We start from the raw sequence: 20,986 nt of genomic DNA, 5'->3' as shown, positions 1-20,986 counted from the left end.
CTGTAATCAACCCCAGACAGGATTAGATTGTAGTGTTCGTTGTGTATGTAGAGACCATAGAGTATGTAGAGACTGAACACAGCAGCGCCTAACACTGCTGTTATTAGGTAGAAATAGGTGTGGCGGTGGAGTCGAACCACAAAGGGTTCTACCACCTTTAAATTATGCAATCGGTGCTATAATATTATGATAAAACGTGCGTTTCACAGTAAAATATGCCAAAATGTAACGTTTTCAATAAATTAATAAATACGTCTTTATAAGCAGCATTTAACAGTATTCATTGTTTTAAAGGTAAATTAATTGTAGCTTTGATGCCTCTGTGTCTGGTCTAGCTACGAAGGGTTCCACGACCCAGAATTATACCAACTGTTGATTTATAACTTCAGTGTCAATAAAGAACGTGGTAATGGCGAGAAATTTATAAGAGGCATTATAACACAGCTGTAAGAGAAGTGAAGCATCTATCATTGGCTTCAAGTCAATGATTTGCAGTAGCTTTTATGCTATCTAGGATTGATTATAAGTCTATGAGCAGTATATTCCACTTCCCTGCCATCAGTTAAACTCTATGCTCATTTGTACCCATATTAATGTACCTAAGTATAAGGTGCCGATAACTACTCAATATAACGTTTACATTATGTATTCCAGGTTCATATTTTTCTCCTGTTATTAAGTTTCTTATTTGCATCTTGTATAAACAACTTGCGTCCTTTGAGAGGACGGTAATAATATTTTTTCCACGCAACTTTCTCCTTGAAAGAATATTAAAAAGCTCCCGAGAAAAGCTCCTACGTTATGAAGTTCTAAATTAAACCCGGTCAATTTTCAACCCTATTTTCACAGCGTAAATATTTGACAACGAAATACATTGCGGAAAAACGAGTAATCCCCATTCCGAACAAGCGTCACGCTCGACCATTGACGTCACGCAAAGTCAAAGATTAAAACTACATAACACGGCAGTAGTTCAAAATGATATGGTCGAATTAATTTCAATTATACAACTATTTCAATATCTTACTGCAACTATAACACACAAGATGACAAGAAATAAGGATAATGCTGTATAGTCCGTTATACTATATGTAAATGCATCAAAAGTAAACGTTACAAATGGTAAAGTTTTTGAGTTTGACAAATACTTACGATTATTTAGGTTAATTAAGGCAGCTAAAATGTATGGCATTGTTAGTAATAAAAATTTAATGTATATACTTGGATTTTGGTTCTCAATTATCTACATGTTGCATGATCTTTGAAATTAGTGTTACCATATTACTAGTATTTACCCTATTTAAAAGCTATTTAATAGTAAATCATTAATTTGATTTAATTATTTTGCATTAACTAATTCAGTTAACCTTTTTATGATTAATATTTTGTGAAAATTTTGTAAAATAAAATAAACAAATAATACAAGTTTATTTCTTTCAAATAATAAAAGTGATGATATGTATTACCAAAAAAATCCTCACCCAATACCAAGCAACAGCGTGGTAAATTCTTGAGATATAATATTTTTTGTATTATTTCATGGATATTATAATTAATTTGTTGCAATTTATTATGTGTAACTGGCAATACCAAGATAACTGTCATGTTCGTGTGCGTGACGGAGTCAAGGGGTGGAGAGGGGTGGGTTGCGAGCGGACGTAAAAATGAATGAGTTGGATTTTGGAGAGGGTAAAGCCACTCGTATCGTGCTGCCGATAAGACGGACGTAATCTAACATATGTTTTGTTAAGTTTTGTTTTTTCTAACAAACTAATATAAGTCCCGTTCATAAGTGAAAAATATGGCTAAAGTGATCACATGTTTAGTGCTCGTAGCGTATAGTTTAACATTCGTAGATTCGGACAAGCCCTTGAAATTTTACGAAGAAAAGGTAAGATAAGTTTAAAAACTTCGTACAATACTCGCGTACTTTCACACTTCATTTTAAGCTACATTTACATGTAAATTATTACATGTAAATTATTACGTCTAGTGTAAAAATTGATTTGTGCTGTTACTTATAGAGTTTAATTCTTTTGAAACTTTATCGAAATACTAACATCATGATACCTGTTTTATAATTTACGCTCTTAGATGACTACAGTTTTTTATTAATACAATATTATATGTTGTAAAAAGTTAGTGAAGTAAAGTCTGTATCATTACATATTACAATATTAGTTTTACTACAGTTTCGTACTTGGTACTGACCTTTCTAGATTTACGAAGAATGTAATTTAAAAGTTAAAGCTTTGGATACATAACTGATAGCCTTAGTTTTTTTACCAGTATAATGGACACAGAAGCCTGCTTATAAATTATAAACACTCTGTAAAGCAATAATCTGTTTTTTGTACTGGAACAATGAAAAATACTTCATATTTCCAGTACAAAAAACAGAATATTAGTATTTATTGTGCTAAATATGAATACAGCCTCAAACAGTAGAATAGTACTGACTTACAAAGTAGTCGACCAACTTAGTCTTCAGGAACGGTAATGCATCAGAGATAGGCTTAGGTTGTCAGTTCTATATGGAGTTTATGGACTATATGGTCACATGGTCTATATGGTCACAGATGTGCATATAATTCCTGTTCGACATGGAAGTGATTACATATGTCCGTAGGCAATGGTGACTACATACCATCAGGTTACTGTATACTCATATGATACATCTACAAAATATACATCTCATAAAAAAATCGAATATTATCGGTAAGTTTTTAGTTAGCCAAGGTGCTAATTTTAATATTAGAATATAGAATTTTGAAAATGGCTGAATAAGGAACAGTAGTCAGATTGACAGGTTAAGATAACAATAATATATCAACCTTATATCTTTGCACTTTGTCAATCTGATTTGATAATACTTTAGGCATTAATGCATGTTGATATATATAAAATTCTTATATAAAATTCTTATTATATATTATATAAAATTCTTGCGCCATAATGTTAGTCACCAAATTTTATATGCATATTCAGTAGGTCTGAGAATCGGCTACTATCTATTTTTCATACCTCTACCTGATAAGGGTTGTTCACCCTTAACTCTTTTTTATTTATATGGGAACATGTTTGCCCGGTCAGCTAGTATAATTAAACATATTTGGATAAACCCATAATAATATTCTAACATTTATGTATAATTTAGTAGTAATATGTAGTATTTCCACTGTCATTAAGCCTATTTTATATGGAAATTGGAACTCAACTTGGTTTTACCCTTACAATCTTTACATTACAATCTGTTGAAACAGTGATTAATATTTCAGAAATCACATCACAGTGTTATTTCCCTATTTTGTGCGGTCAACCTTGAAATGCAATGCAAATTTCTGGTGGAGATTACTTTAGCAGTATCTTCCTAAATAGTTATAATGTGATTACTAATACACATATCTAAGGGTGGACACTATTAGTGATTACTATCATAAAACTTATTTTTGTAGGGAAGTAGGGTAATTTTAAAAATAGGGTAACTTTAAGGCTGATAGCATATTTCTATGTTACATACATGTACTTCATCAACCTGCCCCGGAGCATGGTGGAGTAAGCTTTGGCTGCCCCCTTTTATGAAGAGGGACATGTCTAACAGTAGGCATTTAAATGATTGAAAGTGAGGTAATTCCTGTGATTAGGCTTGTAGGATGTGTAGATGAAAATACTTACTGAAATATAAATAAATACTGAAAATATTCCAGTTGAGTCCCCAAAGTACAACAGTGATTTATCTGATTTGATTTTATTGATTGATTGATTTAAATATTATTGATTTTGTTTGCTAATGTGATTGGCCCCTTTTTTAATATCCCTGTGAAATCCAATTAATTTAAATGGATTTATGAGAGAAAGCTTAATTCGTAATTCACTTTAAAACTGTTGGAGTTCTGATTCAGTGACTTCTGCAGTGGTTTAATATAGTCGTAGAACTGTCTGAGCAAGGACACTGATTAAAGGCTTACTTTTCAAACTTTACTTTAATTGGATGACCCGCATGGCGGAGAGGTTACCATACCGGTCTGACGCGCATAGTTTTCCGGGTTCGATTCTCAGCAGATATTGGAATGATGAATTTATATATCTGTCCTGGGTCTGGGGTTTTGTCCCTGTAGTACCGGGACCAGAAGGGCTATGATATCTCCTGTCTGTCGTAAGAGGCGACTAAAACTGGTTTCCGGGGTTGCGGGCGGCATGAGTGGGAGCTCAAACTGTCCAGCAAGCGATCCCGGGAAGGACACCGATTTGTGTGGTAGCATATCGGTGTAGTCACCAGAGGATGTGGGAGGAGCGTAAATTACTTTGCGTTAGGAGGACTCCGGTTGTGTTCCGTTGGAGATCCCGGAGTTCTCTATCAAACGCCGAGGATCGCCGCCACATAACCCGGCGTCGCTCCCACGATCTCAGGTACTTTTTGAAGATTTCCAACAAAAAAAACGACAGCAAAAAAATAATAACTTTTAACTTTAATCGATCAATGAAATTGCCAATACCCTGTAAATTGACCCTCAAAATAATTAGTAATAGGTTCTTTTACTCGCATATAGTGTTCCTATATTCTGTTGTTAATTGTGCAGCTTCTAACGACATTGAACTGACGCTTACCGGTAGTATCCTTATGATTTACGTTAGCACTTTCACTTTACAAGGTTCAAAGTGCGCTACTAAGTCTTAACTAAGACTGGATATATTTTAATAGTTGTCCAATAGTGATGTACTGCTTTTAAGGGCAATAGTGAACCGTTAGTCAAATAATTTAAACTATTAACATATGCGAACCGTTTACAATTAGCATATTTAGCCAACAAAATTAAATGTGCATATACGTTGGCTAAAAGTGGTGTTCACGCGTCATGTGGCTTTCGGGGGTACGTAACGTAACTGAATAATTCGAGAGACTTAACTATCTGATTAATACTTAGCTATCTGCTGCCTGTGCTTGTTAGACATCTATGTTTGTACATTTTTTTTAGATGAAGATGAAAGCGAGCGTCAAGTCAGTCAGTCAGTCACCTAATGGTCAGTGGTTGCTGCTGCCTAATGGATATCCGTAACCAACTCCATGTAAAACATCGGTTGTAGGTGCCTGATGCCAATCACAGATGCTTTGTTACTCCTGTGTCAACCGGCTTTCGAAACGCAAGAATTGTCTTACACTAGAAAAAGGTGGTGAAACCTCCCTGATCGTATCATACTGGCTCTAACCTTTGGTATATTTCCCTATAAGCGAATGTGACACAGTGGCGGACTAAGCTCATCGGAGACCCGGGGCGTAACGTAAAATGGATGCCCCCAAAAGTGTAATGTTCATTTGATTTTACAAAATGACAAATGTGTCGTAGAATTATTCGCATGTGATTCGGTGACCCTTTTTTTCGCTAAGTATCACATTTCATAGATTATTTGGTTTAGACGACCTATTTTAGCTACTGTGTTTGGGCCCCTGAGGATCGGAGGCCCGGGGCGGACCGCCCCTTTAGGCCGCTAGAGGTGTGACACTACCAGATTAGGCATAGTCGCGAAGATCGAATGCCTTATGTTATAGTGCAGGCTTCGTACTAAGACTGATTAACATTAACAGTACAATCACTGCTGTTATAAGACAGGTTCTTAGTTTGACTGAGCCTGGTTTCTAGTTTCAAAAGGCACAAAATGACCCTGACTAAAGATGCTTCACAATTAAGTTGCCTGACCAAACACCTAGTCCTGGCGGTCCTCCGCGGTTCGGCTTGCACGGACGTTCTTGCCACGGACGTGCAAGATGTGGAATGAACTTCCTTCTGAGGTATTCCCGGAGCGCTATGACATGGGGCTCTTCAAAAAAGGTGCAAAAATGAGCTCTCCTTCAAAGCCGGCGATGCATTGGCGACTCGTCTGGTGTTGCAAATGTCCATAGGCGACGTTAACTACTTTCCATCAGGTAGCACGTCTGCTTTATCGTCAGGTTCGAATTTAAAAAAAAAAACCAAACCCGGAACTCGGAAAATCGGCGCTATTGTATCCAGATCGTTTTTATAATCGTATATCAGTTTGTATACGTCTAGCGGCCTTGTATAGAATTAAGTTGGTGTCTATAACCAATTATTTATTCAGCGCTTCAACCAACGACTGATTGTCATGCCGTGATAATATGTTTAACAAGTTGTGACCACGGTTTTACCCATATTTATAAGCGCAAATAGTCGGAAAATTTCCTAAGTTATAATTTTTTGTAGATGCCCATATGATTTTTTCTAAAATAATAGTAGCCGATGTTACTCCTAAAATATCAGCTTACTGCCACTGAAAGTCTTTACAAAATCGGTTCAGCCGTTACGGAGATTATCCTGAACAAATGGACAGACACACAAAATAATCGTCTTTTGTTTTATCATCTTTTTATGTATATTTTTAATATGCTGTAAAAAGACGTTATTTTGATATTAAAAAACAGACACCATAATTTATTTGATTACAATATATTGCAACAGATTGGTACGTGGTCTATAAGGTACATTAGATATTCAAATTTAATTCAGTTATTCAATCAATAATTTTAATTCACTTTAGATTTTGTTATCGATTCTTTGGACTGACTCTAGATAAGAATCCTGGTAATTCGCAACGCGTAATTAATTAAAAGAATACGTCATTCAGGGTGGAAATAACTTAAACTTGGGTCCCTAGGCACGTAAGAATTTGGGGACCTTGGGGGTAGAAATAATGTAACGAAAAATTAAAACCTGACCAGTGAATGATCAACAATTTAGTAATGTTGAATGTAAATCGTGTGTCGTCATGTCGAACATATTGACTTTCGGGGGCCTTCTTATGTTGGCGCATTGAGCACAGCCCCCTTTGCTCTTAGGAATAGTATATTTACACCTCATTAAAAATTTAATTCAATGTAGTTTATCTTAAAAGAAACCTTTTAAAAGTCAAAATCCTATCACCGTTTCGCAAGGTGTTTCGTTCATGGTGAAGAAGCGACGTAAGAAATAACACATCTATTCAGTAAAATATTATTTTACATTTTAGCACAATTATATTCCCTTATAAATAAGGGAATATAATAATATGTCGCAGCCAACTAGTTTAATTACTCGTTTAATTATGGACTTAAACGTTACCGATCCAAGTCATTTGCCTAGCTGTTTGATTGAATGACTGAATTTCAATTGAATCATGAATCATAAAGTATTACTTATCAACTTTATTATTCCATTGGTATGAGTATTTTTAATACAGTTATCACAACAGGTAGTTAAATTCTGAGAATATTGTGCTTATATATCGTGAAAGGTATTGAGAAAATACTTTCGAATGTATTATGTAATAGAAGTACAAACGAGCACGTACTGCACCAGATAAGAGGTCACAGTGTCATGGACGTTTGTATCTAGCCCAAGGAGTGGAGCCCTACTCGAGGTCTGTCGTCTACACTATATACTATAATAATAATATTATAAAGAGGAAAACTTAGTTTGTTTGTTTGATTGTAATGAATAGGCTCAAAAACTACTGGACCGATTTTAAAAATTCTTTCACCATTCGAAAGCTACATTATCTACGAGTAACATAGGCTATATTTTATATGAAATATATTTGATAAATTAATTTTGAGGCGGTACAAAGTTTGCCGGGTCAGCTAGTCTGTCATAAATGCGTAGTATGCCTTCAAATAACAGAAAACTTCACTACACAACATTGGTACCCACTTTACGAGCAATTTATCTAAGTGTGACTTTAGAGCTCGTATTTGACGGTTGTTTAAAGTTAATTACAGATGAACTGCAGCAAAGAGTATGGTAACCTATGTAGGAAAACTGCAGTTTGATACTTAAATTTAATTAAACAAGTAATCTTATATATAAAATTCTCGTGTCACAATGTTAGTTACCGTAATCCTCCGAAACGGCTTTACCGATTTTCACCAAATTAGTAGGTCTGAGAATCGGCTACTATCTATTTATCATACCCCTAAGTGATAAGGGTTGTTCACCCTTAACATGTTTTTATTTATATGACAACACAACGTTTGCTGGGTCAGCTAGTTATTAAATAAAAACAAAAACCCGAAATAAATAAAAATAAATTGAAAGTTTAGAGATTTCCTAAGAAAAAACCCGACTGCTTAAAATTAATTTACTGTAAAGGGAAAACCTATGTCACTATCACAATTATGATTCTAGATGGTTATAACCACACCTCATATGTTCAAATCCGACAAGTCTTTTGATCTGTAGGGCGTGGCCAAGAATGGTACATTACTCTCCGAAGTTGGGTAAAAAATACGTGTATTTAAGGTATACCTAAGTGTATTTCGATATGTATTGTGTGGTCATGTCAATAATATAGACATTATGTATTAACACGAAAATTTTCTCCCTCCAGAAATTCCACGAAGCTGACGAGTTGACAGACAAGAATGTGAGAGATTTAGCCAAATTGAGCGATGAGCAGCATTTTAGAGCTGTTCTCGAGGAGATCCTAATACCGAGGGTTGTGGGGACGCCCAACCATGAGAAGGTGGGGAACTACATAGTGAAGCAGATGCGAGATCTCGGCTGGGACGTGACAGAAGACGTGTTCGCGGATCGTACTCCAGTGTTCGGTACCCTCAACTTCAGGAACATCGTCGCTAAGTTAAATCCTAACGCGGATAGGTACTTGGTGCTCGCGTGCCACTATGACAGCAAGTATACGAGGGAACATGTCTTCGTTGGTGAGTGTTCAGTGTGTAATAAATCTATATATATAAAAGCGAAAAGATACTCACGTTCAAAACGTATTAATCAAGGTTTTGGCTAAACTACTGAAGCTCGAATCATGAAATTTGGAATATAGCTTCATTTTATAACGTAGATGCGCACTAAGAACCGATTTTTTGATATTCCACCGTTAAGGGGGTTAAATAGGGGTTGAAACTTAGTATGAAAGTCCGTCAGTTTTAATGCAAACTGGATGAAAATTGGTATTTAGCTTTCTGATTTAAAGTAATAAAAATCTAATCTAAGGGTTTTTCCAAAATCATCCCTAAAGGTGGTTAAATAGGGGTTGACAGCTTATTTTCAATTTTGTCATTTTGAAAGCCAGCACTATGAAAGTTAGCCATTGCTTTACTGGTTAGATATAAAAGAACTTTAGTTCTACCGTTTTTGGAAAATCAACCCTTATGTGGGTGAAATAAGGGGTGTAAGTTTGTATGAAAATCCCCCAGTTTTGATCTAATCTCTATGAAAATCGGTATTTGGGTTTTCGATATAAAATAGTTAAATACCTATTTCATAATTTTTGGAAAATCAACCCTTAAGTTGGTAAAATAGGGGTTGACAGCTTCTTTTAAAATTTGCCAATTTGAAAGCTGGCACTACGAAACTTAGACATTACCTTACTGGTTAAATATAGTGGAACTTTGATTCTACCGTTTTTGGAAAATCAACCCTTATGTGGGTTAAATAAGGGTTGTAAGTTTGTATGAAAGTCCTCCAGTTTTGATGTAAACTGTTTGAAAATCGGTATTTGGGTCTTCGATAGAAAATAATTAAACACCTATTTCACTATTTTTGGAAAATCAACCCTTAAGTTCGATTAATAGGGAATAGAACTTAATTTTAAAATCCGTTAATTTGGAAACAAGGATTGTAAAAATAGCATTTAGCTTTCTGGTTCGAAATAATAGAGCTTCTTTAACACCGTTTATGGAAAATCTACCCTTAAGAACGTAAAATAGGGGTGGAAACTTCGTTTAGAAATCCGCATATTTTTAAGCAAAGTCTATGAAAATTGTTATTTGGGTTTCTGTTTTTTGAAAATCAACCCTTAAGGTTGTTTAATAGGGGATGGAATTTTATTTTAAAATCCTTTTATTTGGAAACAAGGACTATAAAAATAGGTTTTAGCTTTCTGGTACAAAATAATAGATCTTCTTTAACAACGTTTATGGAAAATCCACCCTTAATATGATATAATAGGGGTAGAAACTACAAAGTCTATGAAAATTGGTATTTTGCTTTCTGGTTGTAAATAATAATATATCACTTATTTTTCCATTTTTTGAAAATCAACCCCTAAGGTCCTTAAGTTCCAACCCCTATTTAACAATAGGGGTTGGAACTTTATTTTATAATCCGTTAATTTGGAAGCAACCACTATGAAAAAATATCATTGGACTCAATTAAGCATCTAAGCCACTGTTTTTTTTTAGATCAACCCTTAAGACGGGTATAAAAGGGTGTATGCATTATGCCTTTCTGTTTACACATCTGTTTCAGCGTTTTTACCAACTCAATAATTAGGATTACAAGGATGACAACCCCATTAGGATACTATAAGTAAAGAAAGTTTCTATGAAAACCGTTATTGAAGTTACTTTCTTTGGCGTGTCTGGAAAAATAACAGAGTGCAGAGAAGTATAGTGTAGGGCGAAATTCCACGGGCCGTCGTAACATATATTTTTAACATGGGAATGTATTGCGCGTGCTGAAGTGCAGAACAGCGGTTTTTTAGGGTTCCGTACCTAAAGGATAAAAACGGAACCCTATTACTAAGACTTCGCTGTCTGTCCGTCTGTCCGTGTGTCACAGGGCTCTATCTCTGGAACCGTAATAGATAGACATTTGAATTCTTACAGAGGATGTATAAAGGTGGCCGCTATAACAACACATACTAAAGATAAAAAAGTTGAAAATAAAAAGGGGTCCCCATATAACAAACTGCTATTCAATATTTTTCCAACTAACTTTTGAACCGTAAGAGGTAGACAGTTCAAATTTTCACAATGTGTGTACTTTAATGGCTGTTGCAATATTAAATACTAGAAATTTAAAAAAAATGAAAATTTTGGTTGTACGGAACCCTCCAGGTGCGGGTTTGACTTGCACTTGCCCAATTATTAGTAACGCGCATACCCGCGGGCCACAAGGGAAAGTCGCGGGCCACACACCACCCGTGGGTGTCGGGTTGCCGACCGCTGGTGTTGAATACTAGCTTTCAGAAATTTGCTGATAAAGTATTTATTGATGCATATGTACATAGGAATGTTTTTGAAATTCTACTAAGGAGGTAAAAGAAGTGTTATATGTATGTATACGGGAATCGGTGGTTATGGTGGTGGTTATGCGTGGATTAGTGATGGTAATGTGCTAGACACATAGACCTTGGATTAAAATTTTGGGCTAGAACAGGGCTACAGTATCCCCTGCCTGTCGTACGAGACTAAAGGGGGACTTCTGGAGTTGCGGGCGGCAAGAATGGGAGCTCTAACCGCTCAGTCAGAGACCCTAGAAAGAACCAATGTATGTGAGGCCCCAAATAACATGGACGGTTCCTATGGAATAGTGTAAATAATAATTATTGTATCCTACATGAAACTTATATTTTAAAGAAAGTTTCATTACAGTCCACTAATTAGAGTTTTAGTGTATGTTTCTGAAGAAAGCTTGATTAATTTAGGTACACAGTGATGAAAAAAAAGCTTTTATTAATTAAATATTAATGCTACTTTATCGTTAAAATTGTTAAAAGTACAAATTTACGATTACAATTATTTGTATGTCATATCATAATTTTTACGCGGGCGAAGCCGCGGGTTCTGCTAGTGCTTTATATTCATAGCCGTCATACATTACGTCAGCCGTCATTCGTCATCAGTCATTCATATTCAAGTGACACCCAGTCTAAAAACTTTGTCTAATGGAACAATTCGTTGAAACACTGCATTTTGAAACATTCTTAGCGATCTTAGCGGTTTAACACAAATGTTAATGGGATTTTCACTGAATTATAGTTGTCAGAAACCATTTTTATGTTTCACAGCAAACATACGCTACGAAGCTGTTCTCTATCGTAGTTGGGGAAAGGTTCTTTTAGTGGTTGGTCTGTGTGATGATACGTGTTGGCCATTGTCAAATTGCCTATGCGACCTTTGACAAGGTTTGACAACTAAGTAAACAATCAAGAGTGATGGTTTAACAAAAAGGCGGGGTTCATTTAGGTACTGACGGGCACCCATCCAGCTGCCGTCCGCGCCAGATCTTCCACTTTGTTGATCGACAACAAAAGCTATGTTCGTTTTATGAAAAATATGTTTATTAGTAACTCACCACTTGTGATTGCCACTTAACGATTTTCCTGTTCGAATGGGTATTGCCCAATTCCAAATTAATATACATTCGTTTTTCTGAATTCCTCTGATATCATCAAGTTTCCAATTTCCTGGAATATATTAATTAAGGTTTCTTATTACCTACGATTGTGGGGTTTGTACAATAAAGTGCCTATTGGAATTGAAAATTATACGAATCCGGTTTTTCTTGCTTAATAATTCTATAATTCTTTATACAATGCATCATGTCTAAACCTTGCATTATAATTGGTTAATTAATAATATCGTTTTTATGCGTACAGACCCACACTAGGTTTACCTTGGGTGTCATGGACACACAAAGACGAATAAACAAACAACCAGACCCAGAAAAGAAATCTAAATCTAGATGCTTTTCTTAACGGGGTTTAAATTTCTAACCCACTGGAAATATTTTTTCTGCGGATTTCAATACTTTTGAGTGGAATAAGTCTATGAGGCTTGTGTATTCTTTAGGTTAATCACCCATTAGCTATTATCCCCAAATATTAGTTATGAATAATCAATCTATCCATTTTTACCTATTAAATATCGAAAATTGGTATTTGTAATAGGCGGAAAACTTTGCTGCGATGTTTCAACTGCCTTATCCTGGATCTAGAGCTCAGTTTGACCGTAATCAATGTTTCCAGGTGCTACCGACTCAGCAGTGCCTTGCGCGATGATGATCAACCTCGCCAAAGTGATGTCCAGTCTACTTGAACCGTTGAAGCAGAACTCCCTGAGCATCATGTTCATTTTCTTCGACGGTGAGGAGGCCTTCAGGCAGTGGGGACCGAATGACTCGATATACGGCGCGCGGCATCTCGCGAAGCAATGGCACGGAACGGAGTATAAGGATGGCGCCAATCACCTTCAGAGAATGGTAAGCTGATCAATCTTGTTCACCTGAATTCGTCATTATATTTTGCTGTATTTGTTGTTGGGTTCGATTCAGGTAGCACCGCCGACACACCTATTACATTAAGTACTGCTATTGTTTGATATAAAAGGTATCATTGAGCTATTAAAGAAATGCTGAATTCAGTAATGGACCAATGAGAATGACTTAATTTTTTGGATTATTTTTTAATTTTAAACATTTTAATATTCGAGTTTAATATTTGTAGAATAAATATAGAAATATTTTATGTTTTCGTGTACAATAATGGGTCACTTGCATTTGATATAATAAATTGTTAACACCTTGGATATTTTGCGAGGTATATTAACTCGAAACATACATATTATCACATAATTCAATATGTCTGTAACCTTTTGTAATCTACAACAATTTACTAGTTCCGTGGTATTGTGAAATGGTGACACGGTTTTGCAATAATAACCGGAAAACTATGTTTATGATAATAGTTTGGTGGTAACGATGAATGTATGAACATAACATAAAAGTTTGTAATTACATTCAAAAATAAACTTGTTTCGTCGCACAGGTATGGGTATATTCAAGTGGGTTGCTATCCCTTAAGAGTTGAGTCTTAATGCCTTGTGTAAGCGTAGGTATAGTCCGCGTAAAACTGCTAGTTCGCTCTGAATATATAAATGAAACGCATAGCTATAGCAAATTGTACAATTACACCTGCTGCAACAACTTCAGAGCGGACTAGCAGTTTGGCGCGGACTACACCTTCCTAAACTCTTCAAACTAAAATGTAATATCTTAACATGACATGACATGACGACAGTATATCTTTTATATTTATACTATTTATCGATCTCTCAGATTTTTATAACATTAATTTATAATATGTTAGTAAAACGCAGAACTGCTTCCAGCTAAAAATAGGTGTAGTGGTAGTACCTTCCCGGAGGGTTGAATTTAGAGGCATAAAGGCCCTAGGGCAGCGAAGGAGTGGAGGCTCTTTATTTACTATCAAGTCTTTTAAAAAATTGCTTTCAAAAAGTAAAATTATTTTCACACTGTTTTAAAAATCACATACTTAATACTGTTTAAAAGAAACTTATTAATATTGTGGGGGCCCCTCTCTTTCGGAGTCCCCGGGGCAACAGCCCCGCTTGCCCTTCCCAAAATTAGGGCCTGCCTCCCCTGTTGAACCATATTGACTCTACCATCATTCAAAAGATAGTCACACTACTAAATAACAATATCTATTATGTAGAATTAAACCTTTAAGCCTGACTGTAGAATTGAAGAGGATACGAAAACAGAAAATGTTGCGCCCAAGTTCATACAAAAATAATAATTTAATATCTAAAGCAGCGTGTATAAGCTCGTTGTTATAACAATACACGTATTATTATATATTTTCTCTGACAGCTGGGAAGAAGTGATAAGAATGTGTTCATTTTGTCTAATAAACGTTTTATCGCTATGTTTACGAAACTGCTGGTGTTTATCACACATTTTTTACTAGTTCATGACCTATCTGCTTTTAGTGGTTTTTCCCATGATATTATTTTTTTGATTATATACTTCATATTGTTAAACTAGAAGTTTATATAGCTCCGTATTTCATGTGACTTATAGGTGAACATCTTATTCCTAACTCCTAACTAATATGAAAGAGTGATAGTGATTTGTTTGTTTGTTTGCTACGCTATCGCGCTTATCTATTAAACCAATTGGCATGACATTTTGTAAACGTTGTCAGGGTCTAGAAAAAGACATAGTGTACCGTTTAGCCCGAAAAAGTACTGTTCCTAAGGGCGAGCTAAAAACAATTGTCACCGACACCAAACTGTGCGCGAAGCCACGGTAACAGATAATATTTTACAAGTACATATAAAGAGAACATTTTCATTTTCCTTCGAATTAAAATGGACGAATGTTATCAGGACGTGTTAGTGCTGCTGGACCTGCTGGGCACCCCGGACCCGATCTTCTACAGCTACTTCGCGTCGACGGAGAAGTGGTTCATCCGGCTGGCGAGCGCCGAGCAGCGGCTGGCGGAGCTCGGCCACATGCGCGGCTACTCGCAGGGCAAGAACGAGCAGACGTACTTCAGGCTGCTCAGCTCGAGCGCCTCCATCGAGGACGACCACATACCCTTCTTGAGGAGGAGTGAGTGCTTTTTGTTTTTATACATACACACACACGCCCAAACACACAAAAAAACGTTATATACACACAGTTATGTCTGCACTCACCTACGAACAAAAACGTACAAAAACACACTCGTACATACATGTTGTAATGTTTCAAAAATCCTCCGATGCAAGTGAATGATAAGTAATTCATTTTTCATTTCATTGTAGGAGGTTTGATACTGCTAATGTAACAGGATATTTTGTTATATAATTAATGCACATTCATTCATAATTCATATACACGTCAAACTGCACATATGCGCACACACAAAAGTTTAATTTACAAAGATACTTATGAACGTATGAATTTCAATTTTTCTCTTAGGCATTTAGACGATATTTTTCTTTGCACTTAGTGTCGCCTTTATACAAAGTAAGTACTGTTAGGCTAAATTAAGCTTTACACTTCTTGAATGCATACAATTTATAGACTGTAGATCACTTAAAATTAATATTTCCAGGCAATTCTAGACCAACTAATTGAATATGTACACAAATTAGACAAAAGGTCGCTAGAAATTGCCCGTAAATTCCTATTGGTGCAGATATGACGTTCTAGTCGCAAATTGTATTAAAAATTATGTATCTGTGCTGTACGCGCCATAAATTATGAATGGCGGGGAAATACGATTGATTGTAGAATTGGATTTTTTGGCGTTTTCCCGGCTTCGGCTTATTTGTGTAGATATGTATTGATTATTTTATTCTTGTTATTGTTAGTTGGTGATAGGAGTTCCGTAATAACCCTGTTATTATTACCACGTGCACTAATTTACTGAGATCAGTCGGTTTATTATCAGACATAAATTTAAGGTTTTTTGTATTAAAGTAGGAAATAAGCAAATTTAAAGTCCATCTGATAATAAGTGGTCACTGCTACCCGTTTAAAGGTTGTGGTAAAGGAGACATAGGTAATTATAAGAGACGTTCCAACGTCTTCAAGGGTAGCGACTGGTTGATCTCATGTTAGGATTGTTATCTTATCTAGGGTTTATTATGGGTGTCCATGGGCGGCAGTAGCCACTTATCAGACGGACTGCACCCTCTTTTGTTACTTTAATATATAAAAAATAACTTCGAATACCGGAAATATTACATGTATCCGTATTCAGACAGACGATACAAAGCAAAACACGAAGTCATCAAGTTTTCCTATGTATTTCTATTTATAACTTACACTTGTTGATATATGTTATATAACTGCATCGTAAAGATATTTACATACGACGCCTTTACAAACGTATTTATGTCATTCGACCATCTTTTAGATTCACTGCCCGTTGGTATTACTTTCTCCACTCTTTCTTCTAAAGTCTGAAATTTATCGATCGAAAACCAAAAAAGTCCGTCTTTTTGAAGAATTTTGCGTTAGTCACTTTTATTAGCCATCGAAAGTTATCTATGTAAATTTAATTGTATAAATAGTTTCTATTGATCAAGTGATCCAAGCATACTCATTGATAAAAATGTCATTCAGAGTTCGGGGTTCCGTTTTGAAAATCCCTTATTTTATTCTCATCCTTTGGAATATGAACCACCACCAGTGGGACCACGCCCACATCTATTTTTGCCGTATAGCAGTAGTATTGAGCGTTGCTGTGTTCAGATTTGAAAGGTGTGGTAAGGCCATCCCTCAAGGAGGGCTCTTAACCTATTTACAGATGTCCATAAGCGGCATTGATCACCCATCAGGTGGACTGCATTGGCATTGTACTCTTGAACATCCTTCGTATTTCCCCAAAGTTATTTGCATTTTAATGTCCCGAGTATTAGCATACTATAATGTACCTAGGTATAAAACTATTGATAGGAATCCGCATAATAATAGACTACAGTTATATTGTAAAATACGTCATGCTTTTAATACGCTTTTTTATCGTGATATAGTACGCGATACGGTAGCAGAACATTTAGTATTGATGTAAATAACAATTCAATTTCATTGCATGTAATTGGAAAATCTGATAATTCGATTATAACCGTGTTAATTGTTACTTTAAACAGTTGTTTTGCCAAGAACATGCTAGGTGTAAAATGAACTTTGTCCCTGTAGTCTCGGGACTAGAATAGGGCTACGGTATCCCCTGCCTGTCGTATGAGGCGACTAAAAGAGGCTTCTGGGGTTGCGGGCGGCAAGAGTGGGAGCTCGAACCGTCCAGCATGTAACCCCGGGAAGGACGACGGTGTGTGTGGCCGCATGCTGTTGTAAACACTAGGTGTGTGGGAGGAGCGTAAACTGCTCCCCCAGGGAAGAGCCCGATTGGGGCATCGCGCTCGGAGGACTCCGGTTGTGTTCCATCGGAGATCCCGGAGTTCTCCACCAAGCGCTGAGGACGGCCACCGGGGGGGTTTTAGTGCGGTAAAAATCCCACATAACCCGGCGTCGCTCCCACGTCGTCAGGTGCCTTTTGAAGGTTTCCCCCTCGAAAACAAAAAAGAAGGTGTAAAATGAACTTGGGGTTTTCAAAAAAGGTGATAAAGAGCTCTCCTCTGCAGCTGATGTATGTATGCATGTATGGGAGATCCCAATGGTTGCAAATGTCCGGTGAAGGTAACTGATTTAGAAGGTGGTAGAACCCTTTGTGGTTCGACTCCGGCGGTAGTGATGCCGCCGGAGTCCACGCCTATTTTTGCCTCATAACAGCAGTGTTAAGCGCTGCTGTGTTCTGATTTGAAGGGTGTGGTAAGGGACACATACTTTTCCGAGGCGTTCCATGGCCGACCTCAGGTAAGAATAACTAATCTTGTCTGGGACGATTACAGATGTCCATGGGCGGCAGTAGCCACGCACCCTCAGGTGGACTTCATGCTCGTCCTATATTTAATAAAAAAAAATACTACTTTCCTCCAGATAGCCCGTCTTAATATAAAAAGTATAAGTAAGCTAGTATGATACATGTTAAGTATGTCTGATAGAAATAACCGCGAAGAGCCGTTCACTCCTCGAAATAGTCGCTTCTTAGATTATATGTCTACTAAAATTAACATAATAAAATCACATTTTAAACGTTTTATCATATAGTTATTTTTAATTATATCAGTTTAGGTTATAAATTGTTTATGATAATAATAAGTCGTATTAGATGATTTAGTGCGTAATAGTTGTTTACTTCGGCCACAGAATATCGTGATTGCATCAGTTTAAAGAAACAAGGAAATAACAAAGTTATTCCCTAAAATGATAATTTATGACTATGTATTCTGTGAACAGAATAATCTTTTTCTATGTAGGTATTATAATTTCAATAATATTTACCGCGTTATCTTTAGTGGTTTACGGTTTGACGTTACACTGTTATTATTGTAACTATGAGTTTATTTTTCGTATAAGTTTTCATATACTTTATACCTGATTAAAATGGTACATGCTAAATTTAATAACATTAAACTTAAATGCATTTATTTAACATTATTTAACATATTATTTAACATTTTGTTTATTTATTTTCTAAACATTTGTCACTTTGACAACTTTTTTAATTACAAAAAAATCGTATTACACACTCAGTAAGGCCATCCATCAGCTTTTGAATGCTTTATAAGTGTATTTTTCGGAGTTTTTTATAATATTAGAGTGGAAGACGAGTATGCAATCCACCTGGTGGTTGGTGCTTACAGCCGTCCATGGATATTTGTAATCAACTCCAGAGTCCAACCCGAGGTCAACCACAGATGCGCCGCTACCCCTGAGGACTAATCTGGAATGCCTCGGAAACGTATGTCTTCCTTACGACACTCTTCAAACCGCAATACAGCAGCGTTTAACACTGCTGTTATTAGGCAGAAGTAGATGTGGCGATCGTGCCACCGGAGTCGAACCACAGAGTCTACCACCTTTATACATTAAACGTATTTGCATCGTACACATAGTTAAGTATATATATCTCACCGCCTTGTAATTGAAGGAAGCCATTAAATGGCTTATACGGCTGACAGACCTGTCATGGTGTAATTTATGCGGAACAATGCCGACATGCGCAGTTAAGTAGTACAAAAACGTGAAATCGAAGAAAAAGTGCTAAGAAATATCCTTTTATTCGTAAATTATTTAAAAACTATTTTTTTTAATATTTTTCAAACACGAAAATGACAGTGACAATTTCAATTGCCAAAACTGGTTACATTTTCTTGTTAGGAGTGAGTAATCTTTACTAATCTATGGCATCGTATCATAGTATATTGTTCGTTCGTTTCAGACGTGGACATCCTACACGTGATCCCGAACCCCTTCCCGTCGGTGTGGCACACGGAGCACGACACCATGGCGGCGCTCGACTTCAACACCATTGAGAACCTGAACAAGATATTCCGTGTATTCGTCGCGGAGTACCTCCACGTGAAGCCCTAGCGACGGTGGCGCCTCCACGCCGTGTACGTCGTGTAGCGGCATATGATCTTCGGGACTTATAATGATGATGAATATTATACGTGACAGTGCAGTGATAAGTTGAGAGAAACATGTTCTAAATTCTAAATATATTAGGTATACTGTTGAAATTACGGCTCGTTTGTGTTACAGACATTGTGCGTACCAGACACATGTCGTGTCAGACATTTTTTTCTATACAAGGGGTCGACGAAGTGTGACATAATGTGACAAGGGGGGATCTAAATTTCGTAGCGTGACATTTCAAAACGTAATATATCTGCAATTTTAACTAGTTTGAAACAGAGATAGTTTTGAAACAGCTGATCAAATTTAATAATTTATATGTTAAAAATTACAAAAATCTTACGTCACAAAATATGACAACTATGGCAAAAACGGGGGAAGGATCTAAAAACCAAGAAATTCTTGTGATGTTATTTATGGTATGGCCACCAATGTGTCTGTCGGCATCTAAGTACCCTTGTCATGATAGATAAATACACGTCTAATACGTTCAATGTTTGTCAATATAAACGCGCCCTTATATGCATTTATTGATGTCAAAATTATATGCTGTAGTGCTTGTTAAAAGCTGATTTAAGATATTTCCAGCATTTTTGCGGAGTATCTTACAATTACTGTTCCTTAGTAAATGTGTAAATGATGTTATAGTTAAATTATAATATTGTTATCAATGTATTTATGCCTATTGTAATAAGAGTTTTATCGATAGTAAATTTTACGTATGACCTGATGGCCTGTTGCTAAAACAATGTTGATAATGTAATTGTTATTTTAATATGTATAAGTAGACAAATGGCCTCAAAAATAACATGTTTTAAAGCAGGAAAATGGTGTATGACTTTGTATTCTGAAGATAATTTAAAAAACGAAATGACAGCAATTTGTAATTAGTAGAATTTTAAGTTAAAGAAAGTTTGAATTTGATACATCTGTATTATATTTTCAATAAAAAATAATGGCAGTTATATTTAGAAATATCAGTTTTGAATATTTGGATGTGCTAACACCGTTTTGTTCAAAAACTAAGACGAAACTGAGGAGTTAACAGAATTCAACATTTCAAATATATAATGTTGATGTTTAAATGAATGATTGTGTTGTTGTTCAATTGTTATGTAAGCGAGATAATAATCTGATGATGCATACATAGGTACCAACTCTTCATTAACTCTTTATAAAAAAATATTTTCCCTGCTTATAAGACTGGATTATAGAAACAGACATAATTATGTGTTGGTATCATTGAATACCAAAATATCAAATATAGGAAATGTTTTGTTTTTGAAAATAACGGAAATACTTAAATTTTATTTATTAGTATGATTATGAAACAAGATGTTACAACTATACTATTATTAGTAACATGTACTGATATATACTGACAAGTATAATATACTACACCAGAGGTCGGCAATGCGGCG

General features: G+C 35.9%; 1 protein-coding gene across 1 annotated transcript; it reads left to right on the top strand.

Annotated features, from left to right (window-relative positions):
* The first annotated feature begins 1,649 nt into the window (after positions 1–1,649).
* Positions 1,650–20,420, top strand: LOC140744521 (glutaminyl-peptide cyclotransferase). Its single transcript, XM_073076148.1, has 5 exons — positions 1,650–1,891; positions 8,377–8,707; positions 12,760–12,992; positions 14,921–15,146; positions 19,369–20,420. Exons 1-5 carry the CDS (start codon positions 1,802–1,804, stop codon positions 19,518–19,520), a joined length of 1,032 nt encoding a protein of 343 aa, XP_072932249.1. The 5' UTR covers positions 1,650–1,801; the 3' UTR covers positions 19,521–20,420.
* Positions 20,421–20,986: the final 566 nt, after the last annotated feature.

This window comes from Epargyreus clarus, unplaced genomic scaffold (assembly GCF_041222505.1).
Source record: "Epargyreus clarus isolate Ecla_fem2 unplaced genomic scaffold, WU_Ecla_fem_2.2 ptg000008l, whole genome shotgun sequence".
Lineage (NCBI taxonomy): Eukaryota > Metazoa > Arthropoda > Insecta > Lepidoptera > Hesperiidae > Epargyreus > Epargyreus clarus.
This window is presented reverse-complemented; position numbering and strand designations above follow the sequence as displayed.

What these genes read in the sequence shown, in the direction of transcription:
- LOC140744521 (XM_073076148.1), top strand. Translation starts at nt 1,802, where the DNA reads ATGGCTAAAGTGATCACATGTTTAGTGCTCGTAGCGTATAGTTTAACA. An exon ending in GAGGGAACATGTCTTCGTTG is followed by an intron (nt 8,708 to 12,759) that starts GTGAGTGTTCAG and finishes CAATGTTTCCAG; the next exon opens with GTGCTACCGACTCAGCAGTG. An exon ending in CCAATCACCTTCAGAGAATG is followed by an intron (nt 12,993 to 14,920) that starts GTAAGCTGATCA and finishes GAATGTTATCAG; the next exon opens with GACGTGTTAGTGCTGCTGGA.